The 25993-nt window shown below is 39.5% G+C and overlaps 1 protein-coding gene across 7 annotated transcripts in view; it reads left to right on the forward strand.

The window, feature by feature from the left end:
• The window catches only part of TENM3 (teneurin transmembrane protein 3), a 621736-nt gene that overhangs the window by 159540 nt on the left and 436203 nt on the right, over positions 1–25993 (forward strand). For all 7 annotated transcript variants that reach the window (XM_043454043.1, XM_043454046.1, XM_043454048.1 and 4 more), the window contains exon 2: positions 9880–10186. In XM_043454043.1, coding sequence (XP_043309978.1) covers positions 9955–10186 — 232 coding nt within the window. In that variant the 5' untranslated portion in view covers positions 9880–9954. The remainder of the gene's footprint in view (positions 1–9879; positions 10187–25993) is intronic.

Here is a 25993-nt window from a genome sequence, read left to right on the forward strand (position 1 = left end):
GGGTTCGATCCCTGGGTCGGGAAGATCCCCTGGAGAAGGAAATGGCATCCTACTCCAGTATTCTTGCCTGGAGAATTTCACGGACAGAGGAGCGTGGTGGGCTGCAGTCCATGGGGTCGCAAAGAGTTGGACACAGCTTAGCAACTAATAACTATACTTACCAGACTGCCATGTGCATAGGTCCACGTCAATGCATGTAAATAGATCCACTGCATTCTTTCAATTGCTGCAGAGTGTTTCTCCAGCTGGTCTTGTCTTGCTCTTTCATCCAATCTGACTGTCTCTGGCTTTTAATTGTTTTGATCATTTATATTTGTGTTTAATGCAATTATTGATATGGTTAGTTTTCTCTTTTCCTTCCATTTACTTTTAACCTATTTGTATCTTTGTATCTAAGTATATTTCTTGGAAGCAGCATATAATTGGGTCTTATTTCTTATTTTTTAAAAGAAAAGTACAACAGCTTTATTGAGGTGTGATGCACATACCATACAACTCACCCATTTAAAGTACAAAATTCAACAGTTTTTAATATAAAAAATGGTTGCTGAGTTGTGCAACCATCACCACAGTCAATTTGAGAATATTTCCATCATCCCCAAAAGAAACCCTCAACTAGCATTCACTTCCCATTTCCCCTCAAGCCCCAGCTTTAGGCAACCACTAGTCTGCTTTCTTTTGGACTCTATAGTTTTGCTTAATCTGGACATTTCACTTTAATGAACTGATATCATCTATTATGAATGGCCTCTTTCTCAAAGTGGATTGTTTTTAAGTATATGCCACCCTGGCTGAGATCCCACCTGATTTGTGGTCTGCTCTTTGTTTACCTTTTTTTATATTATTCCAATCTGAAAATCTCTGCCTTGTGTGGAGTATTTAGATCATTTACATCTAATATGATTATTGGCTTAGTTAGGTTTAAGTCTATCATCTTGCTACTTGTATTCCATTTGCCCCAAGTGTTCCCTGTTCCTCTTCTACTTTCTTTGGAAAGAATGCTTCCATTTCTTATGATTCCATTATTTCTTTTGTTAACTTATTGGTGATGGTTCTGTTTTGTTACTTTAGTGGTTACATTGGGGTTTAAAGTGTACATCTTGAGTATAACAACCTATCTTGAGGTTGGATTATGCTGCTTCACATATTGTATAAAAAACTTGCAATATTATACTCCTGTTTATTCACTCCTTCTTCCTCTGTGCTACTGTTGCAATAAATTTTACTTACACATTATAAAATCCACAGTACCTTATGATTTTTGTTTAAACAGTCATCTATTTTTTAAAGAGATTTAATAAGAAAATATCTTATGTATTTAACCATATAACTACCATTTCCAAAGGCTATTTATTCCTTTCGTAGATCTATATTTCTGCCTGATGTCACTTTCTGCCTGGAGGACTTCCATTATATTTCTTGTAATGAGAGTCTACTAGTGATTAACTTTAGTATGTCTGAAATGGTAGTTATTCTGCCTTCATTTTTAAGAGATATTTTCATGGCTTATAGAATTCTACAGTGACAGTGTTTTTTGTTTGTTTCATTTTGTTTTTGTTTTTTTCCTTTCAGTACTTTAAAATGTTTCTCTAATGTCTTCTTGCTTACATTATTTACAACAAGAAACTCTGTATTGAATGTGCCCTTTTCCTGTCTGCTTTCAGACTTATTCCTTATTATTGAGTTTGAAAAATTTTAATCATAATCAAATGTGTTGGTATACTTTTTTTTTTTTTATTTCTTGTGCTTGGGCTCCATTGAGTTTCTGGGATCTGTGAGTTTTTATAGCATTTGCCAAATTGGAAAACTGTTGGGTTGCTATTTCTTCAGGATTTTTTCTGTTTTATCCTCTCTCTCTCCTCCTTCATGGATTCCAATTACATCTATTGACATATTGGCCTTTTGAAGTAGTCTCACATCTTACTGATGATTACTTAATTTTTTTTAATCTTTCTCAGTGCTTCGTTTCATATAGTTTCTATTACTATAAATTTAGTTTGTTAATCTTTTCTTCCACAATATCTAATCTGCTATCCATCTTATCCAGTGTATGTTGCACCTCAGACATGATAGCTCCATCTCTAGAAGTTTGATTTGGTTCTTTTTTTTAATTTATCTTTTATGTCTCCATATAATTTTTTGAACATATGGAATACAGTTCTAATAACTGTTTTCATGTCCTTGTCTTTTCATTCTAACACCTATGTCATTTCTGGGTCAGTTTCAATTGCTTGATTTTTCTCCTCATTATTTTCCCATTCCTTTGCATGCCAGGTACTCTTTGATCGAATGACAGACGTTGTGAATTTTTACTTTGTTGAGTCCTGGTTATTTTTCTATTCCTTTAATATTCTTAAGCTTTGTTATGGGACAGTTAAGCTGCTTGGAAACACTTTGATCCTTTCTGGTCTTGCTTTTAAGAATTTTTTTTTATTGAGACCAGAACTATGTTTAGTCTAGTGCTAATTATTCCCCACAACTGAGCAAGACTTTTTTGTGAGTACACTGCCTAATAAATTATGAGCTTTTTCTAGCCTGGCAAAACTCTACACTATTCTTGGCCCTGTTGCAGCTCTGAGTACTGTTCCCTATAATTCAGTGCTCCTTTAGAGGAGCAGTTTGCCCCAGGGAGACATTTGGTAATGTCTGAGAACATTTTTTATTGTCACAGCTAGAGGTGCTACTGGTATCTAATGGATAGAGGCTAGGAATGCTGCTAAACAACCGAGGATAGCCCCCAACAAAAAGGAATTTTTCCATCTAAAATGTCAGTAATGCCAAGGTTGAGTAAATCTGCTATAATCCTTTCAAATCATTCCTTCTCTGGCCTCCAGTGGTCCCCTCACATGCATGTCAGTACTCTGTTGAATTCTCAAGAAGTACCCTCTACAGATCTGCAGAGTTCTTGCCCATGCAACTCCTTTTCTCCAAGACTTTGTTATGCAAATTCTTTACCATCTGTTCTACCAAATTTTCAGCTCTCTCTCTCTCTTTTTTTTTTTTTTTTTTGCCAACCTCATTGCATATGGGATCTCAGTTTCCCAACCAGGAATGGAACTGGGCCCCCTGCATTGCAAGCACAGAGTCTTAACTGCTGCCTCACTAGAAAAGTCCCTCAGCACTGTCTCTGTAGCTTAGGAAGTCAGCTAAGCTCTTCATGGGCACCTCCTTCCTGTGCTACAGCCTGGAAGCTCTTTCAAGGCAGTGAGCAAGGTTAATCGGGGGCTCACCTATCCGTCTCCCTTTCTCAAAGTTCACTATCCTTCATTTCTTCATGTCCATGTCTTGAAAACTTCATTTCATGTATTTTGTCTATTTTATTGTTGTTGCCATTTTATGTTTAGGCCATGCTATTTTATGTTGTGGCATGTGGGATCTTAGTTCTCCCATCAGGGATTGAACTCATCCCACTTGCTTTGGGAGCATGGAGTCTTAACCACTAGACTGGAAGGGTAGCCCCTGTTGCTGTTTTAGACAAGACAGTAAATCTAGTTCTAGTTACTGCATGTTGGCTGGAAGCAGAAGTTGACTTCTTATTTATTATTGCTATCAAATATTCTCTTTATCTCCTGTCTTGTGTCAAGAAAGCAACTTTTCTTATTTCTAATCTTCTCAACCACTAATCATTCGCTATATTCATTTCTCCCTGTGCCTATACCTCCTCAATAAGCACTACTTTTGTTACTCATGATACACTCTCCATTCCTTATATTTTTCAGTTTGGTTTGTGTTTTAATTTTGTGTCTCAAACATGAGGTCCGCTTGTGTTCTTCTATTTGAAACTGTAAGCTCAAATTTTAGTTGTGCTTGAATTTAGCATTATTTTAAAAATCACATAACCTGATTTTATTTTTGTACTTAATTATTTCAATTTTTTGATTTATAAATTTGTCTCAGGAAGCAAAATTTCCTCTGAAATGAACAATAGCAGTTGATTTCATCTTGTATTCAATTAACAGTAATCTAGTTATTCAATAAAGGAAACATTTTGAAGTTCTTGTGGTGTACAAAGTTGTATTTACTGTTGGATTAACATAACTGGTTATAAATCATAAATACTCATTTATTAGGGAAAATATGAGTCATGAATAATAAAAGGCAAAATTTTCTTGGTATTGTGTACAAATAACTTGGGCTTCCCTGATGGCTCAGAGGGTAAAGCATCTGCCTGCAATGCGGGAGAACCGGGTTCAATCCCTGGGTCAGGAAGATCCCCTGGAGAAGAAAATGGCAACCCACTCCAGTATTCTTGCCTGGAAAATCCCATGGATAGAGAAGCCTGGTGGGCTATAGTCCATGGGGGTCGCAAAGAGTCGGACACAACTGAGCGACTTCACTTTCATCTTTCACAATTAACTTAATTTGGATCATTAACCTCAAATGTGCTGGGTAAATGAACATTAAAATCTAAAATCTGCTCATCCCTTTAGGTGAGCTTTTCCAAACTATTATTAAGTGAGGAGGCAGTCTGTGCAGAAGATATTCAGGGCAATATTCAGGAATTTGTAATCCTTACAGATAATAAATAACAATGGAAGCAAGAGTGAGTTTGACCAAAAGGTTGCTTAATCCTTTGGGTTTGGACATTTGCTTCTATTTCAGTTGCTGTATCAACATATAAGCTTACAGAATTTTAGACGCACAGATGATTTTGTCACCGGCCTGAGAGATTCTAATCATTGGCAGCAAGGGTTTTAAAAATATAGGAAGTCCAGTTAAAATCAGATTACTTCCTAAAGGTAACAATTTTACAATATTTCTTTGGAGTTAGGAACACGTAACAATACAATGTGATAATGTCCTAAATTCTGTGGCCAAGTTTCAAATAATGTTGAAATAATGTATCTAAAATAGAGGATTTGATACCTAGAGTCCCTAAATCAGGACTATCTGCCCATTGATTTAATCCTTCAAATACTTTGCAAGATATTGAGGAAAAACAAATAGCCAAGTAATGATATTTGCTTAAGGCCAGCTGTGTTTTTCAGAGCAGTGCTATGTGTAGTAACTGAGTGGTTTTTCAAAGCACTAATGAAAATTAACCTGATCAGTTTGATATTGGCATATACTTGCCAGTATATAGCCAGTTCAGCCAAAAAATTTTGGTCCCCTTTCTCTCCAATAGTTTTCCTTCCCTTTCAAAGCTCCCACCCACTGATGAAGCAAAGGTCCTGTCCATTAACCTCTGTATGCTGAACATGCTCACAGCACCCCTCTTCCTTGGGTAGGACTGTGCAATCGCCATCAAAGTGCTTTAACAATTTAGCGCCACTTAAGCAGCAGCATTTTTTTAACCTTCTCATCTTCAGCTTTGAGTGCTGGAGATAATGCAGAAAACTGCCTTTTGAAGTTTTATTGAACTCACTGACTTCCATCAGAAGCGTATCAGTAGTTGCAAACGTTACAGTGTAAATTAAATCCTTGAAGAGTCTGAGCCATTTGCAACACTGGAAACCAAGATGCTAAGGATTTTTTATTGCTTGGAATCCCTAAGCTCGAAATGTCTTTGTCTTTGATGTGTATTTGAATACTCTATCTTGATTTTCCATGACACGTTAGAATTGCTTCACAAATAGAGAAAAGTCAGATATTTAGTGCTGGAGATATTCTATAAAACTCAAGAATACCTAAAATTATCTAGTACTAATTTATTAATGTTTAATTAGAATTGATTTATAACATGGGTAGCATTGCTACAAGGATGCATCTTTGCCACTGTCGATAACTGTTCATATTACTACTTTAAAGAACTTGCCAATTTTTGATTTATCTGATTTGGGAGACTGAAAAAAAAAATTGTATCATGGACTCTATAGTAAAGAAAAACTTTTACATTCAAAGATCCAAAGGGACAAAGAAAAAGATAGATTGGAAACATGTATGGTCTAACTTAGACATTGGCAATTTTTCTCTATAAACGGCCAGACAGCAAATACTTTAGACTTTATGGGGTCATCAGATCTCTGTGTTAGTTTTGTAGGGTTCCAGTAACAAAATATCCCAAATCTGGTGGCTTAAACCAACAGAAATGCATTCTTTTTATTCTGGAGGCAAGAAGTATGGAATTAAGGTGTTAGAAGGGCCATGCTCCCTCTGAGATTCTAGGGAGAATCTGTTCCATGCATCTGTCCGGCTTCTGCTGGTTGCTGGCAGCACTTGGCATCACTAGGCTTGTTTCAATCTCTGCCTCCATCCTCACCTGGCCTCTTTTCTCCTTTGTTTGTAATTCTTTGTATCCAAATGCCCCTCTTCTCTCTGTATAAAGAAACCAGTCATTGAAGTTGAAGCCCATGCGAATTTAGTATGACCTCATTCTAACTCTATTATAACTATTAATATATAGACTATATTTCTAGGTAAGGTCGCATTCACGGGTACCAGGGGTTAGGACTTGAGCATATATTTTGGGAAACCACAATTTAATTCACTACAGTCTCTGTTGTAACCACTCAATTCTGTCTTTGCAGCAGGAACACAGTCCAGAAAAATACATAAACAAACATATGTGCTCCATTCCAGTAAAACTGTATTTACAAAAGCAGGTCATGGGTCAGATTTAGTCAAGGGACTAGTTTTCCAATGCCTTGTCTAATTGAAACAAAACTGCAGCAGAGAAAGAAACTAGTTTTCCCTGGCATTCAGTTTAGTTCCGTTCAGTTGCTCAGTCGTGTCTGACTCTTTACGACCCCATGAATCGCAGCATGCCAGGCCTCCCTGTCCATCACCAACTCCTGGAGTTTACCCAAACTCATGTCCATCGAGTCAGTGATGCCATCCAGCCATCTCATCCTCTGTCGTCCCCTTCTCCTCCTGCCCCCAATCCTTCCCAGCATCAGGGTCTTTTCCAACGAGTCAACTCTTCGCATGAGGTGGCCAAAGTATTGGAGTTTCAGCTTCAGCATCAGTCCTTCCAATGAACACCCAGGACTGATCTCCTTTAGGAAGGACTGGTTGGATCTCCTTGCAGTCCAAGGGACTCTCAAAAGTCTTCTCCAACACCACAGTCCAAAAGCATCAATTCTTCAGCGCTCAGCTTTCTTCACAGTCCAACTCTCACATCCATACATGACCACTGGAAAAACCATAGCCTTGACTAGACAGACCTTTGTTGATTAGTCAGCTTATTTTTAAAGTATAAAAATGCATATATATTTGTATAAATAGCAACGTGTATGCATGCTCAGTCGCTCAGTTGTGCTTACCCTTTGTGACTCCACGGACTGTAGCCCGCCAGATTCCTCTGTCCATGGAATTCTCCAGCAAGATTATTGGAGTGGGTTGTCATTTCCTACTCCAGGAGATCTTCCTAACCCCAGGGTCAAACCCGCATCTCCTGCATTGGCAGGCATATTCTTTAGCACTGCACTACATGGGAAGTCCTATATATTGCAATACTTATTTTTTAAAAGTTGTCAATTTAGGGCAAGAGATGGAACCTTTACAATGACTTCAAATCCCAAAATTCTGTTACCAAAGATGCTTAAGTCACAATTTTTTCTGGTCAATGAAATGCTTTTTGATGATTGTACAGTTATGAGAGTTTACATAAACCTTTCCTCCAAAGAGAGCAAGACTGTTTTGGAAACAAGATTTTCCTTTAACTCAGGGATATTTATTCACTGCATTACAAAAAATGTATCTGTTTCCCTCACTATGCATGTGTTCCCTGAGGGCAGGGACATTGTTTGATTCAGTGGTGTGTTCTCAGCATATTAGTCATTCAATAAATATTTATCTAAAGTAACTTTTGTTTGTTGGAATAACAACAGTGAGTTGGTGGGTTGCTGTTTTAATCCTATTGTATAAAAATACTCCTGTCACCATACCTTGAAATTATTTATTGTCTTAAATAGAAAGGAAAGCTACATTAAGGGAAATCCAATTTCTATTAAAAGCTATTGGAAGGATTGGTAAAGAGAAAAATTGAGTAATAAATCAGCAGGGGTCAGTGAAAAAGATTCATCTTTTTAAAATAGGATCCATCAAAAAGAAGACAAAGGTAGGGATGTCAAGATACATTTCAACAACCAAGCTAAAATATTAGCAACTGCTTTTAAGTGCCCAGCTCAACTCATAGCAGAGACATATGAAACCCCATGTGGGGTAGCTGTCAGTGTGGGAGGGGTAGGATTTAGTTCAGTTGGCGAGATGGCAGGAGGAATATCCAAATTTTTCACACCGAGGCTCTGGAACTCGGGTCATTCCAGCTCAGAGTTTTCCCCATTTCCTCATCACTGGATAGAAGGCAGCAGTGAGAAAGTGAAAAGTATTAGGAGTTGTAATTTTGCTCAGAAGGAATCAAGACTTGTTGACAGTCAGCACAGATGTCAGCTGAGCCACTGTCAGCGAATCAGAGTCAGCTATGAGACTCCACGTTGGAAGCACAAGAAAGAGCAGGGTAATGTACATCCTGACGGCTGAGGTTGAAGAGACAGAGAGAGACTCCTTGGAAGAAGGGCTTTGTAAGTGGAAGAAAGTAGCTATCTATCGGTCCCAGCACTAAGGACGTGGAACCTCAGAGAAAAACCGGGGGCCACTGGGAATCAATTGTTTCAAGGTGATTATGGAACTAGCCAAGTCAAGTTTAGGAAAGGAGTGGGGGTAGGGAAAGGCACAAGAGCTGAAGACAAGACCTTTGGGGGCCTTCAGATTAGAAGGAGAGACAAAATGAGAAAGAATAAAGACAAAAGAGGGCCAATTAAAATGTGGATCAGCCCTGGGTCACTCCCTCTCCTGGGCTCGCATCTTCAGGGATAGAGGCTTTTCTGCCCACCCTAACCCCTGTCAGGAAATGTAAGAAAAAGAGTAGGTAGGCAAAGAAACACTATTCACCCTGCTTCTTCTCACTCATTCTTGCTACTGGCCCTTGCAAGAAACTACCCCATCAAATTAGCTACTCAAATTGCCTTAAATATCAAGATAGTGCTGCTTCAATTCATTTTCTCAAGAGGAAAATGCTTTTGAAGGAGAGGAATTAGGAGAGAAGGATCCACTTTTGCCACCAGTCAAGACATTTAGGTCCTGAAAACATGATACCTGTGCCCTCTGAACGAAATGTCTTTGTTAAAAAAGTAATAAAATAAATGTTTGGTGCACTTAACAAAGTTTCACTTCTAAGAAGCTCCCAATTTTCTCTTGCTCTTTAAAAAAAGATTAAAGAAATAAAAGTAGTATTTTTTTTTTTTTTTTAAGAAAAAGAAAGAAAATTTTTTCGTGAATAAAGAAAATGCAGCAGGAGAAAACTTTTCCATTGTGGAAAATTCAGAAAACATTGAGGCCAGTTTTTAGCTAGCTTCTGGACCAAGATTTGAGCTTGAGCTTATTTTGTGTGTGTGTGTGTGTGTGTATTAAGGTGATGGAGAAGGAAATGGCAACCCACTCCAGTATTCTTGCCTGGAGAATCCCATGGGCAGAGGAGCCTGGTGGGCTATAGTCCATGGGGTCGCAAGAGTCAGATATGACTTAGCAACTAGATCATCGTTAAAGATTCGATCTAGTAGCTTCAACAAGGACTCATTACACTCATTACCAGAAGGTGCGCCTCACCTGCTGATGAGACAGGATACCTTAAGCTGATTTCACCAGTGTTCATTTCTTGGGGAAAGTGAGTTTCCACCATATGCAATAACACCCTTCCCTCCCATAGTTCTCCAGGTTAAGGAGGCCTGTCGGTTTTTAGATGAATGTAATGCTGACAGAGGATGAGATGGTTGGATGGCATCACCAACTCAACGGACATGAGTTTGAGCAAGCTCCGGGAGTTGGTGATGGACAGGGAAGCCTGGCGTGCTGCAGTCCATGGGGTCGCAAAGAGTCGGATACGACTGAGCCACTGAACTGAACTGATGCTGACATCATGGCAACCTTTTATCTCCACAGGCAGACCACTGAGGATGGACCCCTGAGCCGACCCGGCCACAGCCAGGACTGATGTGCCCCGGGAAGGAATGAAGTATGGATGTGAAGGAACGGCGGCCCTACTGCTCCCTGACCAAGAACCGCCGGGAGAAGGAGCGGCGCTACACCAACTCCTCGGCGGACAACGAGGAGTGCCGGGTTCCCACGCAGAAGTCTTACAGCTCCAGCGAAACCCTGAAAGCCTTTGATCACGATTCCTCGCGGCTGCTTTACGGAAACAGAGTGAAGGATTTGGTTCACAGGGAAGCGGATGAGTTCTCCAGACAAGGTAGGTAGGTCCTCGTCCCAGGGACACGGCGGGCACGCTCAGTTCGCGCTAACTTGCCGGTGTCAGGATGCCATGATTTATCTTCTTAGATTGCTGTTCTAGCCTCTGATTCAGACTTTGAGATATCAGGTGATCCCACAGTCTTCCGCATAAGAGGTGGAAAGCCACCCATGGGCATATGGAGCCCCAGACACAAGTCCTTCTTGCACACAGTCAGTGTTGGGGCTTAAACTCTGTGGGCCCCCTTCCATGCTCAGGAAGATGCTCACAGTGTTTTTCTAATTAGAGTTGGTGTAAGGAGATCAGAACTGTCAGTGAGGAAACCCGTCTTTATTCTTCCTCTGCATCATCTCCTGATCCGTCCAGCCCAGCTGTTTCTGACTGTTTATAGGAGAACCTGCTTCAGAAGAGTTCCATTTTCTCCCTCAAAGGCCATCTAGGGCATTCAGGTTAAAACACCCTAGTTTCCCATAATATAACCTGTTATGGTTTGATCATTCACATTTATTTGTTGAACATTTTTACACTCTTGTTTTCGGCCTGCATGTTCAACCAGTGACACGGTGACTGCTGTAACTTGACCTCACACTCCTAACCCTTCTGATGTCCACCCATTAAAGACAGTAGCTTCTTTAAAGTTAGCATAAGTGTTAGTTGCTCAGTTGCTGACTCTGTTGGACCCCATGGACTGTAGCCCACCAGCCTCCTCTGCCCATGGAATTCTCCAGGCAAGGATACTGGGGTGGGCTGCCATTTCCGAACAGGGAACTCTTCCTGACCCATGGAACAAATCCGGGTCTCCTGCACTGCAGGCAGGTTCTTTACCATCTGAGCCCAGGAAAACGTACATAGAGACATTTTGTTTCTTCTAACATAGTCCTGAGATGTGTGCAACGTTACTGCTAATAAAATCTCCTTTCTCCTGCATTGTGCATTTACCCATAGCTTAGCCTCACTTAGCAAATTGCATCAAGAAATGAGGAAAAATAAACTTAAAGAATATATTCATTCTTTTCCAGTCACCTTACAGAAGGTGTGACTCAGTTTGATCCTGAGCAGGAACAAATTTCAGAAAAAGTAATAATGCAACAAATCAGTCAAAAATTTTCCACATTTTTTTTTTCTTCTCTGCATTGTAGAAAGAGCCATCCTAACTAGATTGAAATAATGTTCCCTCACCTAAAACCAGTTTATGTCAAGAAGACTCATCTGATTTACCAAAGGGAGAATTCCCCCCCCCCCCGCCCCACTTACTGACTTACTAAGTTTTTTTCCCTCCACCTGCCTTACTAATTACGCATATCAAATTACATGAAAGGGGACAAAATTGCTTAACAGTTTTAATCCAGTATTTAAGGGAAATACGGAACACATATTTGAGATAGCTACTCTTGCTAAATTAAGGGTCTTGAGCTCATTGTCCAACGGGTGATCATTCTAAACCCAATGTTTTGTTTCATGTTGTCTATACAACTGCTGTAGATTATCAGGGTATATTTTTCACCAATTGCAAAAATAGATATTGTAGACATACAGGCAATGGGAACCTGGTGAAGTCTTGCCTTTTATAACAAAAATAACTGTTTAGTGACCTATTGGGAAAAAAATACCTTGTGGAACACTATTAGAGAAAAAAGTTTCACATGTGGCATGATGCACCCAGGAAACACATCCCCACCCCAAGCAACCGTTTAGTTTTGGCACAAACAAGGATGCTTAACAGGTTAATTTCACCTCCCAGGCAGCATTAATCCAGTGCAGACTGTTGTTGATGACATGGTGAGACCATCTGTGGAAACCCCGGAACCTTAGACTTAGCGGACCAGGCAGTCCTATTACCCGGCGCCCGGCCAGCCAAGGACTAGAGCGGGAAGGGGCCGGAGGAAAGAGACAGAGCGCCAGGCAAGCCGACAGAGGCCTCCTGTCAGGAGAGACTGAAGCAGGAGCAATGAGAGGAGGCTTAGGAGCAGAAGAGAAAGGAAAAGCGAAAGTGCAGCGCATATTCAGATCGTTCACAAACCAGATCGTATTAAAGACGTAAACGGATGCACCGCTCTTCGTAGCCGAGGCGTGCTGACTCCTTACCTCGATGCTGCCTGTGTGCTGGGAGGTGTGTGCGCCGTCACTGGAGTCTCCCAGCGCCTTGGGAGCAGCGGCCTGAGAGCAGGATCCTTTCTCAAGTTGAGACAGGCAAGCCTGGAGCCTGAGATCCCATGGTCTGTGAGGGCCCCGCAGGGACTTGAACCCGGGGCCGTCTACCTCCAGTGCTCAGGCTTCTAACCTGTGTGCATTTGCCAAAGCAGAAAGCAGACAATTTAGTGTCATCCTTGCCCTACAGTTTTGTGGAGTCAATTTTAGCCAATTTTGATGGTACTAAAAGGAGGAGACTGAAGACATATGTAAAAAAGAAAACTAATGTGATTTTGTGATTGGGTGGATAAGGATGGGGGGAGAACTATTGCAAATGCTTTTTCTTTCCTGTGGTTTGATACAGGGAATGTTTGTAGCAGGAGCGGTAGATGAGGAAAGGAACAAGTCAAATCTGCTCTCAGATTATGTGTTTCCTGAGCAAGAGTAATGAAACCTCCTTCCCAGCTTTCATTTTCTTTGAACCTGACAAATGTCAGTTTTTCCTCCCTGACTATTATGCTGTGGGATTAATTATTTAATTGACAAAATGTGCTTCCTGCCACAGCTCTTGACATCATACACATAATAAAAATGAAAGATTAAAAATATTAATAGTAGCCAAAGATCATTGAATCCCTTCCAAAGAACTATGCTAATTGAGCTTGTCCATGGAATTTTAAAACACCTTGTCAGTCCAAACCCACTTCTTTGAATGACATGGGGAAATGTGCCTTCAGCTGGAGGAAGGGATAAAGAGAGAACCCACCTCCACCCGCAGAGGCTCAGTGGTAAAGAATTCATCTTGCCAATGCAGGAGATGCAGGTTCGATCCCTGGGTTGGGAAGAACCCCTAGAGAAGGAAATGGCAACTCACTCCAGCATTCTTGCCTGGGAAATCCATGGACAGAGGAGACTGGTGGGCTACAGCCTATGGGATCACACAGAGTCAGATACGACTTAGCGACTAAACAACAACAACCCATTAATTCAATGACATAGAAAAATCAAAACTAGAAATACAATAATTTTAATCAACTGTAAAAAAAACAAATAAGATTTCCTTATTTTTATCAACCAATTTTATGGTCAATTCTCAAACTTGGTTTTAATCATTTTTATAGCTTTACTGACTGGCAGCTGACTATTTTAAGTTATATGTTCTATTTAGATTCTGTAAAGCTGAGGATGGCTTCCTTTTCACAGTAATGTGTGATCTGACTGGATCTTACACAGGCCTCTTTCTGTCTCTCCTTTTAAATCTCTCCATGTGGTTTATTGGGTGATGGAAAGAGTTGTCCTTTTAGGAGCTGTGGAGCTCACTGTAGGTGTGTTGGAGTTTGGCTAATAGTGGATTCTTTGGCATCTTGGATACTATTTTCTTTGATTCATCGTTGAAGGGAATTTATCCCATCAGATGTGAGACATATTTCTTATGAAACAGCTGCATAAGATCATCCCCAGTTTTTAGAGAAGTGATAAAATATCTTCTTTTCAGCACTATGTACATTGCCTGTAATGTTCTTGACCACACGAGAAAGCTCATCAATCCAACGAGGAATGTTGGCCCTGAAGGTGAATTTTGAAATGAGGTGGCATCTGGAAATGGGAACACTTTTGTTCCACAGAACTATAAGCCTGAAAAAACAAAAGGAAAAAGAAAAACACCTCTAGGATAATCTTAACCCAAAGTGTTTATCTGTTAGTCAGGCATCTGGGTTGAGGTTGTGAATCTCAGGATTTTAAAATGAAAAGACTACCATTTACTCTTCTTTTATACAATGTCAGTGGGAAGAAAGGCTATCTGTTCTTACATCTAAAAAGCAGACAGCATTATGTCTGTGTTTGTACCACACCTGAAATCAAAATAGAGAATCCACTTACAGTGTAGGGAAGGGAAGGATGGAGGTAGATGGAAAGACCAACACTCTCTGACTTCTGAGAGTGGCTCACATGCTTTCCTGACCACTCGCTTCTGGTCCCGGAAACTTTCCAGTCTCCTCACTGCTGCTTCGGGATTTGCCTTCTCTTCCTGCTCATCATCAGCAAGGGTGCCCAGCAGCCCCCGGCTCCCACGAGGTGAGAAGTCATGTCCATGGATGACCGCTCACCTCGTAGCATGGCTGGTCCAAGGCCAGTAGGTAGGTCCTGCAAGCCCCGAAGCCTCCTGCTGCACTTCCTTAGAGGGTTGCATCCTGAGTCCCAGTCCATCTTTTATACAAGATTCCAGACGCTAGCCCCTTCCGTGACCAAACAGAATGCTCTTCTGTGAAACAAAAGGACATTAGAGGGGCAGTGTGAGTCTCCCTGTAAATATGCATCCAGGATTCTGGAATAAGCCTGGCTCGAATGGTGCCTCATCCTCCCATCTCCAGCCAGCTCTTTACCTCCCCTGGGCTGAGCAATGATATGGGCGCAGATGAGGTCTAGAACCTTCTTCAGCTCCTGATGGTCAGAGCTGATGCAGGTGCTTTGCTAGTGGGGCCAGATGAAAGCTCCAAAGGGGCTGCAGCAATTTCAACAGATAGAGAGCAGAAAGACAACCCAGTGGGAAATGGCTTGAAGAGACAATTCACAGAAGGACAAATTCAAGTGGTCAGTGAACATATGAAGAAGTCATCAGTTTTCCTATTAGTCTGAGAAAGGCAGTAGCCCATCCTGAGTCCCCCTCTTTCAGGTCCCAAATGATGATAGAACAAATGTGAAATGTACAAGAACCACTATAATGGAAACCTTTAAAAAAAGACTAGAAATAAAACTCCTTCCCTATCAGCAAAATCCAGTAGCTGGAAGAAACTAGTAGGGAAATTAAGTGATCCAAAAATCCCATCCGAAGAGAGAGGGGAGGAACAGTTACAGAATAGAGCTTTAGTGGAGGGAATAATTTGCATTCTTGCGTTCATGCAAGAATGCTATCTTGCATTCGTGTAATAATGAAAAATAAGTATTTGAATATGAATGTCAGGAAAGGGAAGATAGTCATTAGTGAAATGAAGAAAAGCACAATAGACTATCTAATTAGCAGGGGGAAAAGGAAATAATAGCAGTCTGATCACTTTAGCAAAAACAGCTCCAAGGAAAAAGAAGAAACGAGTAAAATCAGGAAAAACCATAAAACAACATGGAAAAGGGAACTCTATATATGACATATTACATGAAATGAAAATACACTGAATTTTGACAGACACTATCCAGCTAATTTATAAATGTTACTGGTACTTATACAAAACAGACTTGAGAGGGTAAAAAGTGGTTGAGAATGAAGAGATAGAAATATAGAGATATTAGGTAAATACAAACAAAAAAATAAAGTAGGAATGGCAGTATTAATATCGGCAAAGGTGGAATTGACAATTAAAAATACTAAACAGGATAAAGAGGACCAGTAAGTAAAAGATAAGAGACAAGAGGATGGGCATTCTTAAATGCATACATTAAACAACATAGTAGCTAAATTTACAAAGCAAAAGCTTTTGGGAGAAAGAAGTTTATTAAAACATACTTATTGTGGAATATTATAGTTTGCCTTCTTCAGAAACAGATCTAAAAAGACCAGCAAATAGAAACTTACTATGTTTCTTTACTACGTACCTTAAGAAAGACGTAAGATATCTGGAAAAAACAAAGAAACCAAAGGAAAATAGGAAGAAATAGATGATCATGATAAATTAGAGACAAACAAAAAGTTGATTATTTTAAAAGGCAAAGAAACCAGAAAGCATCTGATGGTCCTGGTTACAGATTAACAAGATCAAAAATAAGGAGAGATACTGAAGACATTGTAACAACTAAAAGGATCAGCTCCGAACAACACAATTTTTAAATCTAGAGAAATTTATTTTTTCTCAATAAAATATGATTGACCCCAAGTTATTTCAAAACAGGGGGAAAACTCGTCAGAATTGATCATCTCAGAAGCGATTAGAAAGGTGATTAAAAGGGACATCATTAAAAAGTACCAGAGAGCTTCCTGTGGCTTTCCTGGTGGCTCAGTCCGTAAAGAGTCTGCCTGCGATGCCGGAGAGCTGGGTTCAATCCCTGGGTAGGGAAGATCCCCTGGAGAAGGAAATGGCAACCCACTCTAGTATTCTTGCCTGGAGAATTCCATGGCCAGAGGAGCCTAGTTGGCTACAGTCCATGGGGTCACAGAGAGTTGGATTGAACTGAAGGACTCACTTTCACCAGCTAGGTTCCTAGTTGAATTTTATGTAATCTTCAAACTACAGGCAAGTGCAAAGTTCAGAAAGCTATTCAACACCAAAAAAAGAAAGAAAAGAAAGATGGAACGCACTCAAATTCATACTGTGACATTGACACAACTTAATAACAAAACTTAACTTGGTACAAAAAGAAGCTATCTAGACCAAAATTGCTTCTCAATATGTACGTAAAAATTCTAAATATTTGTATCTAAGAATCTAGAAATGAGTAAAAGGATAATAGTCTGGACTAGGTTAATAACCAAGTGGTTACTAATCCTTGGTGGTGATGCAAGGATTTTTTTCAATGTTAGGAAATCTATTAACATAATTAGATTAATAAATCAATGTAGAAAAGCATGATCTTATCACTAGATGATGAAATGGTTTGGGGTAAAATTTTTTTTTTTTTTTTTTTTGGGGTAAAATTTTTAAAGCTATTCCTTCTTAAAATAAAGCTCACTAAGTAAACAAGAAGGAAAAACACATAAATATGTTAGTTGTATGAGATAATCTATCAAAAAAATTGAACAGCATTTTAAAGGTAAGATCCTAGGACCATTTCCATTAAAGTCAGTAACACAAGAAAGGCTCATCTACCCTCACAATTACTATGCGAAACTGTTTAGACTTTTTAGCAATTGTATAAGAAAAGAAAATGAAACAATTAATATATATTTTGGGAAACATTGAAACTAGCACTTTTGTTGATTGACTTTGTATGTGCAAAAACCATTTGAAATAAAAAACATTAAATAATATTTGAAGCAAATTGGTACTTGGGTAAATAGAAGATAAATATATAGACCCCACTGGTAGTGTATATAGCATAATAGTTAGGAACATAGATTCTGGATCTAGGTGATAAAGGTTTCATACCCACACCTTCCATTCATTAATTGCATGGCAAGTTACCCAATTTTGGCCAAGTAACTTGCTTGAATGAATTACTTAGTTTCTCTGTACTTCAGTTTTCTTCTGTGCAGATTGTGCTTTAGCTTTCAATCTATGGCTTATTGAGGATGAAATGAGTTAATATATATAAACTACTTAATAATAGAATAATTGCCTGATGCATGTTATATACCACTTCTAAATATTTATTAAACAATCATTGGCTAAATTTGGAAGTCAGAAAAACTATCTTACCACAATGTCAACAAACACTATAAAGTTCTTTGAAATAAATTTTACAAGAGTTGTATGGGACCTAATAAGAACAGATCCATAAATATCATTGTGAGACATAAAACAAGATCTGACTAAATGAAAAGAGAGTCAGTGTTTTCAGATGGGAAGATAGACATCATAAAAATATCAATGCTACCAAAATAAATGCATAGAAGTCAAGGTTTATGTTTAATGTGAAAATGTGATCTTAAAATTTGTGTGGAAAAATAAATGTCAAAAATAGCCAAAAATATATTCAAAAGTGAGAACGAAATGCCCTTACCATACATTTAAAAACATTCTAGGAAGCCATGTAATCACATCTATAAGATACTGGCATAAATAAAAACAAGTTGATCAGTGAAGTAGACTAAAATTTCAGAAATAGATCCTAGTATATAGAGAAATTTAGCATAAAACAAAAAATGGCTTTTCTATTCAGTGTAATTTGATAAATGGTGCTGGCACAACTGGCTATCCATCTGGAAGAATATAAAATTGGACCCATATCTTTCAGCATATTCAAAAATAAATTAAGATGGATTAAAGACAAATGTAAAAAATAAAGCAGTAAGAATTCTAGAAGTTCATTTGAGAGACTGAATACAGTAGGAATTACTTGATCCATTAGTAGCAGAAAGCTCCAAAAACAATGATTTAAACTCCTAACAGAATTATTTTCTAACAAAGCAAGAAGTCCAAAGGTAGATTGTCCAGGGTTCAAAGATGCCATAGAGGACCCAGATTATTTCTGCTTTTTTTTTTTTTTGCTCAGTCATCCTTAGCATGTGGCCTTTGTCCCACGGATCCCCAGATGTTTGCTGCATTTTCATATTCCTGTTGAAATAGAATAAAAGCAAAGATGAGAAGCACTTCTCTCTATTGGACTATTTCTTTTTACTCCCCAGAGACATCTTCCCGCATCTCTTTTTTCAGAACTGTTATACTTGGCTACACTTAGCTGCATGAGAAGAGGGAACATTTACTATTTTTGCCTTCCAGCTTCTTTAACAGAGGCAGGCAAGGAAAAAGTGGTTGTGAATCTATACAGCCCGCCCCAGGGACTTTGTATACATCCCGAGCATAGAGGAGACCATTCTCATAGAAATAAAAAGTCCAGAAGAAAAGCCTTATATGATTATTTTTTATTTAAAATATTGCATATAAAATATAAATACAAATAAAATACCATGAACAAAATTATTATGTTGGGAAATATGTTTTTAATCCATGTGACAGATAAAAGGTATATACACACATATATATATAATAAACGAAGAGTAACTTTGCAAATTGAAAACAGAAAGACCACCCAAGGGGAAATGGCTTGAACAGACAATTCACAGAAGAGCAAATTCAAGCGGTCAGTGAACGTGTGAAGAGGTCATCGGTTTTCCTATTAGTCTGAGAAGGGCAGTAGCTCATCCTGCGTCCCCCCACACAGCTCGTGTCCTGGCTCCAATCCTTGAGCATTCATGAACCAGGTGACCACCGGTGATTTGCTCAGGACATTCCTCCCAGCTTAGTAAGCAGAAAGTGAATGGGAGAAGCAACTGTCGTGACAGGTGTTCCTATTTGGAATTCTGAACACATTGGGGTTTTTTTTGTTTTGTTTTTTTCAAAAAGGTAGGCTTGTACATTGAAGTCACACACTAGAGTGTTCTTCCATCCAGATGACTTAATACACTTGCATGTTTTATCTGGGCTTCCTCCATATTGTTTTCATGGAAAAGTATATACTGATCCATTATCAACTTCTAAACGCCATACATGGATTCCTAAAGCAAGAACTTGCTGCACAACTGAAGTTTTGGCTTAGGAAGAAAGTAAAAAAAAGAAATTAGAGTTTGTATTTCAGTGTATTTCCTTTCAGTTATGAAAGGAAACCTGCCAGTTTTACATCATCAAAGATCAAAGGCAAAGATCATCCCTGTCTTGGACCCACAGGAGTGGGAGGAAAAGCACCTTCCTAGACAGGCAGACGCTGTTGTTTATGTTCACTCTGTCCCGATGGTTGGTTTTCAATTCAGGATGAATTCCAGGCATGCTAGGAGCATGGCACGGTGTTTCTGATTTAGTTTAGGGATGAAATATAAACAAAATTTCCTGGTGCTAAAGGAAACTTTAATACCCTGTGACCCATACTTTTTTGGGGGGTTTCCCTGGTGGCCCAGATGGTAAAGAATCTGCCTGTAATGCTGGAGACCCAGGTTCAATCCCTGGGTCAGGAAGATCCCTTGGAGAAGGAAATGGCAACCCACTCCAGTATTCTTGCCTGGAGAATCCCATGGACAGAGGAGCCTGGCGGGCTACAGGGGTCCGTGGGGTCATGAAGAGTTGGACACAACTGAGCTAGTAACAAACATACCCCCATACGTTTACTAATGTTTAACTCTTCCTTTTCCTCCTTCTTGGACTCATGACACTGTTGTTCTCAGCTTTGTTTCATAGTCCACTCTGTTGCCTTCTTTCTGCCTCTGTGTAACCTTATGGTTGGGAGATTTCTGAGATCCTCCAAGTCTGTTTTATAGATGAGGAAGACAGAGATCTAGGCTTGTAAAAATGCTCACTCAGTCAATAGCTGGTGAGTTCCAGAGCCAGAAATTGTTGTCATTCAGTCACCAAGTTGTGTCTGACTCTTTGCGAACCCATGTTACCAAGCTTCTCTGTTCCTCAGCATCTCCCAAAGTTTGCCCAAGTTCCTGTCCATTGAGTTGGTGATGCGATCCAACCATCTCACCCTCTATCACCCCTTCTGTCTTCAATCTTTCCCAGCATCACGGTCTTATTAATGAGTCAGCTCTTTGCATCAGGTGGCCAAAGTATTGGAGCTTCAGCTTTAGCATCAGTCCTTTCAAGGAATATTCAGGGTTGATTTCCTTTAAGATTGACTGGTTTGATCTCTTTGCTTTCCAAGGGACTCTCAAGAGTCTTCTCCAGCACCACAGTTTGAAAGCATCGATTCTTCAGTGCTCTGCCTTCTTTATTGTCCAGCTCTCACATCCGTAGATGACTACTAGAAAGACCATAGACTTGACTACATGGGTCTTTGTTGGCAAAGTGATGTCTCTGCTTTTTAACACACTGTCTAGGTGTGTCACAGCTCTCCTTCCAAGAAGCAATCATCATCTAATTTCACATCTGTGGTCACCATCCACAGTGATTTTAGAGCTCAAGAAGAGGATATCTGTCACTGCTTCTACCTTTTCCCCATCTATTTGCATGAAATGAAGGGAGAGGATGCCATGATCTGTTGTGTTTTTTTTTTTTTTTAATATTGAGTTTTAAGCCAGCTTTTTCACTCTCCTCCTTTACCCTCATCATGAGGCTCTTTAGTTCCTCTTTGCTTTCTGCCACTAGAGTGGTATCATCTGCTTATCTGAGGTTGTTGATACTTCTCCCAGCAATCTTGATTACAGCTTGTAACTCATCCACCCTGGCATTTCACATGATGTGCTCTGCATATAAGTTAAATAAACAGGGCAACAATAAACAGCCCTGGTGTACTCCTTTCTCAATCCTTAACCAGTCAGTTGTTCCATTCAGGGTTCTAACTGTTGCTTCTTGACCCACATACAGGTTTCTCAGGAGACAGGTAAGATGGTCTGGTATTCCCATCTCTTTTAGAGTTTTCCACAGTTTGCTATGATTCACACAGTCAGAGGCTTTAGCGTAGTCAATGAAAGAGAGATAGATGTTTTTCTGGAATTCTCTTACTTTATTTATGATCAAGAGAATGCTGGACATTTGATCTCTGGTTCCTCTGCTTTTTAAAATCCAATTTGAACATCTGGAATTTCTTGGTTCATGTAATAGTGAAGCCTAACTTGGAGGATTTTACTTACTAGCATGGGAGATGAGTGCAATTGTCTTGTGATTTGAACATTCTTTAATACTGCCCCTCTTGGGAACTGGGATGAAGATTGACCTTTTCCAGTCCTGTGGCCACTTCTGAGTTTTCCAAATTTGTCAACATATTGAGTGCAGCACTTTAATAGCATCATCTTTTAGGATCTGAAATAGCTCTGATGGAATCCCATCACCTCACAGCTTTACTGTCAGCAGTGCTTCCTAAGGCCCACTTGACTTCATCCTCTGCCATGTCTGGCTCTGAGTGAGAGACCACACCACCGAGGTTATCCAGGTCATTAAGACCTTTCTGTGCAGCTCTTCTGTGCGTCCTTCCCATCTCTTCTTGATCACTTTGGCATCTGCATCTATCAGGTTCTTTACCATTTCTGTCCTTTATTGTGCCCATCTTTGGAAGAAATGTTCCTTTGATGTTTCCAATTTCCTTAAAGAGATCTCTAGCCTTATCCTTTCTGTTTTGCAAGAAATAGAGTCAAATCCTGTCATTTATCTACTCTACTCTTTCACCTTCTAGCTTTCATAAATAAACCAAACCATCCTAGGAAAACCATAGTAAAAGCCTTGAATGTGCTTGAAACCTTGAAGTAAACATAGATAGGTTAGAGAGGTCATAAAAGGACAAAACATAAAAGAAAAAAAAATTGGATTTCATCAAAATCAAAACTTCTACTTATGAAAAAAATACCTTTCAGAAAATGAAAAGGCAAGCTGCATTTTACATAGTTTTGCATATTTATGTATGTATGCATGTGACAAATAGATGTACCATTACATATATATGTATATTGACATATGCATACATATATGCCTATATATGTTGTATATGTCAAATGACTCATATCTAGAATATATAAAGAGCTTCTATAAATCAGTAACAAGATTAGTAATGCAATTTAAAAATGGACAAAATTCTTGTAACAGAAACTATGCAGATGATACACAAATGTCTAATGAACACATGAAAAAGTGTTCAACATCATTCAGCCATCAGGGAACTGAAAATTAAAACTACAATGAAATACTACCACTCACCCACTAGAATGGCTAAAATTAAAAAGATTCATAGCACCAAATATCAGTGAAGATGTGGAACAAATGAATTCTCATACATTGTTGATGGGAATGTAAAATGTTAAATGGCAAGATTTATTTAGAAACTGGCAATTTCTTACATAAAGTTAATAACATCTTCCCTTTTTCCCAACAATTCATTTCCTAAGTATTTACATAAAACAAATGAAACTTTATTTTCACAGTGACTTTATTCATAATGAGCCCAAACTAGAATGACCAAGTGAAATTATGTGACAAATTGTAGTATATTTATGCAATAGATGGATCTTCCTGGTAGATCAGCTAGTAAAGAATCTGCCTGCAATGCAGGAGACCCCAGTTCGATTCCTGGGTTGGGAAGATCCACTGGAGGAGGGATGGGCTGCCCACTCCAGTATTCTAGGGCTTCCCTTGTGGCTCAGCTGTAAAGGATCCATCTGCAATGTGGGAGACCCGGGTTCGATCCCTGGGTTGGGAAGATCCCCTGGAGAAGGGAACGGTTACCCACTCCAATATTCTGGCCCGGAGAATTCCCTGGACTATATAATCCATGGTATTGCAGCACTGGACATGACTGAGCTACTTTCACATGTAATAGGACACAGCTTGGTAATACCAAAAATGAATTACTGGTACAAGCAACAGTGAGGAAGAACCTCAAAAATATTCCATTAAGTGAAAGGATTCAGAGCAGATACTGCATGACTCTGTTTATATTAAGAGTAAGAACACACAAAACTCAAACTCATCTGTAGCAAAAAGAAATCAGAACGGTGGTTGCCTGTGAAGATGGGGATTGACTGTATGGGATGCAGGGAGGAATACTGTGGGCACGAAGGAGATGTGCAGTGTTTGGTTTGGGTTCATGGTAGATACATCTGTTGAAACTCACTGAAGTATCCATTTGAAATTTGTGTATTTCACTGCATGTAGAATTTACCCAAGCAGCGACAATTTTTAAATTGTTGTTGTTGCTGTCCAGGAGCTAAGTCATGTCCATCTCTTTGCGACCACATGAACTGTAGCACCCCAGGCCTCCCTGCCCCTCACTATCTCCTGGGCTTTCCCCAAGTTCATTCCACTGAATGGGTGATGCTCTCCAACCATCTCATCCTCTGCCACCCTCTCCTCCTTTTGCCTTCAATCTCAAAACCCAAAACTGGACATTTCAAACACCTGTAGTTGCACGTGGGAAGTTTGGGTTTGCGTTCTCCTTTCATCCTGCTTCAGCCATTTCATTTGACCCTGGGACTGTCATATTGTCCCCACTGAGCCACAAGCACAGTCCTCTTAAAAAACACCTCTGCTGCCAATCCGCCGCAGTGTTTTGCTGAATAAAGACATTTTGGTCACTAAGATTATAGCATTCCCAACCTATCCAGGCTTCCCTGGTAGCCCAATCGGTAAAGAACCCACCCGCCGATGCAGAAGACTCAGGTTTGATCCTTGGGTTTGGAAGACCTCCTGGAGAAGAAAACAGCAACCCAGTCCAGTATTCTTGCCTGGAGAATCCCAGGGACAGAGGAGCCTGGTGGGCTATTGTCCACAGGGTTGCAAAGAGCCAGGCATGACTGGGCGACTAACACTCATCTCTAACACACTCACCTATCCAGGACTGTGCTGAGGGAGAAAGTGAAGAGTTGGTGGCATGTGATTAGAACCATGCCTTTCAAATGTTTTCATCCATTTCTAAATAGAAAGAAGAAAGCCCAATTTTAGTGCTTGGATGTAGATTGCAATTTTTGACAGTTTTATTGTTGGAATTCACTAAAATGATAAATAACTTTAAAGTATTTCCCCATATTGTGTGTTCCAGGTAGGTCAAAAGAATTAAATTCATATTTCTTCAATGTAGGTCATGAAATATGCACATATTATTTTAGAGTATCACTAATAGCATTGAAAAGATGTGAAAGCAGTATTAATAACTGCTGATTGCAATACTAATTGTGTGTCTCTCTGTACTATTTTATCCTGCTCTCAAAGTGAAAAGAAATACATCCATTTTTTCCTACTCTTCTTATTTTTATTTTGTTTATTTGTATTTTTTTGCATTTTGAAAATCAATTAACAGTCAAGCATGTTGGAAATTGTGAAAGAGGAGAATTTGAGAGCCAAGAGCAAAACGCTTTTAAAGACTGAGATTTCGTTTAGTCTTGGATGCCATTATAGTGAATAATGGGAACTGATCCTAGACTTCAAAAGAAATATGACCATATGGTCTTACCATTCAGCACTTAATGCTGCTATGAATTTCCAGTTCTACCCCAACTTTTCATTTCCCCAGTGTTCCCCCTCACCTCTGTCATCTTACAAAAACGAAAGGAATCTGAAACCCTTTTTCACGTTTTCTGAAATACTTCCTGGTGCTGAGAAAAACCCTTTTCTTTCTGAGAGTAGGGTTTCATAAAGAAGGACAAAAACCTGAAACATTCATCAGATCCCTTAGGCTAATCACCTCGTCTCCAAAGTTTTTCTTCCTTTTGAATATGAACTCCTTAAAATGATTCGTTTAGAGATCAACATGATTAATCCTTCTCAGTCACTACAAATGTCAGCAGCGAGATTAAAGGATTTAGATGGCCATGTTTACTCAACCTTAAATTTCTGTGTTTAAAGACATGAGTTAAATAGCTCTAGTTTATCACTGTTTCATGTGAGCATTGTCTTCTTTAGTTCCCTCCTTTAGCTCCCCTGCCTAACTGATTGTTAACTAATTTTGGCTGTTAAGTAGGTAAGTGCCTCTTTCAGGCTTGGCAACCAACCTGCTTTGTAGATTACCTGCCAGAAGGTGTGAGTAGATAGACATAGCTTATAGCCCTCCTCCGGACACAGGGCGGGTAATCCTCTCCCCCTGCCTCAGCCTTTATTGGTCTGATGTCCTGAGCCCCAGATGACTGCTAAACTTGTATCCGGTTCCTTGCCACGTTGCCAATTTTGGATCCACATGTGAGTCAGCATGGTGCCAGTTCAGTCACAATTATTAAACACCTGCTGCTTCATGCCAAACCGCACACATATTTATACCAACACCTACTGCAGTCTGATCATCAGATACCAGCAGATATGTTGTAGGCGTATTATCATTCATCATTGGGTCTTGAGTTGTTCTAAAGAAATAATTACTAAGTGAAAAATAAAAAGCAAATTCATTTTCAGAACACTTTTGAGAAAAAAATTAAGTTTACAGTTATCGACCTCATTCCAAATGGTTGCTAATGTCAGAACTACACTGTTTTGCAGTTGGGAATCTAAATCCTTCACGGTACATGCTTAAGAAGATGCTCTTTCTTTGTTAAGTCAGCAAACACACAACCTAATTTTTCTCCTTTGAGCCACTAAACCTTCTCTTCAGCATCCATATGTTTGTCCTCCCCTGGAGGCTTCA

The sequence above is a fragment of the Cervus canadensis genome, chromosome 31, assembly GCF_019320065.1.
Source record: "Cervus canadensis isolate Bull #8, Minnesota chromosome 31, ASM1932006v1, whole genome shotgun sequence".
Lineage (NCBI taxonomy): Eukaryota > Metazoa > Chordata > Mammalia > Artiodactyla > Cervidae > Cervus > Cervus canadensis.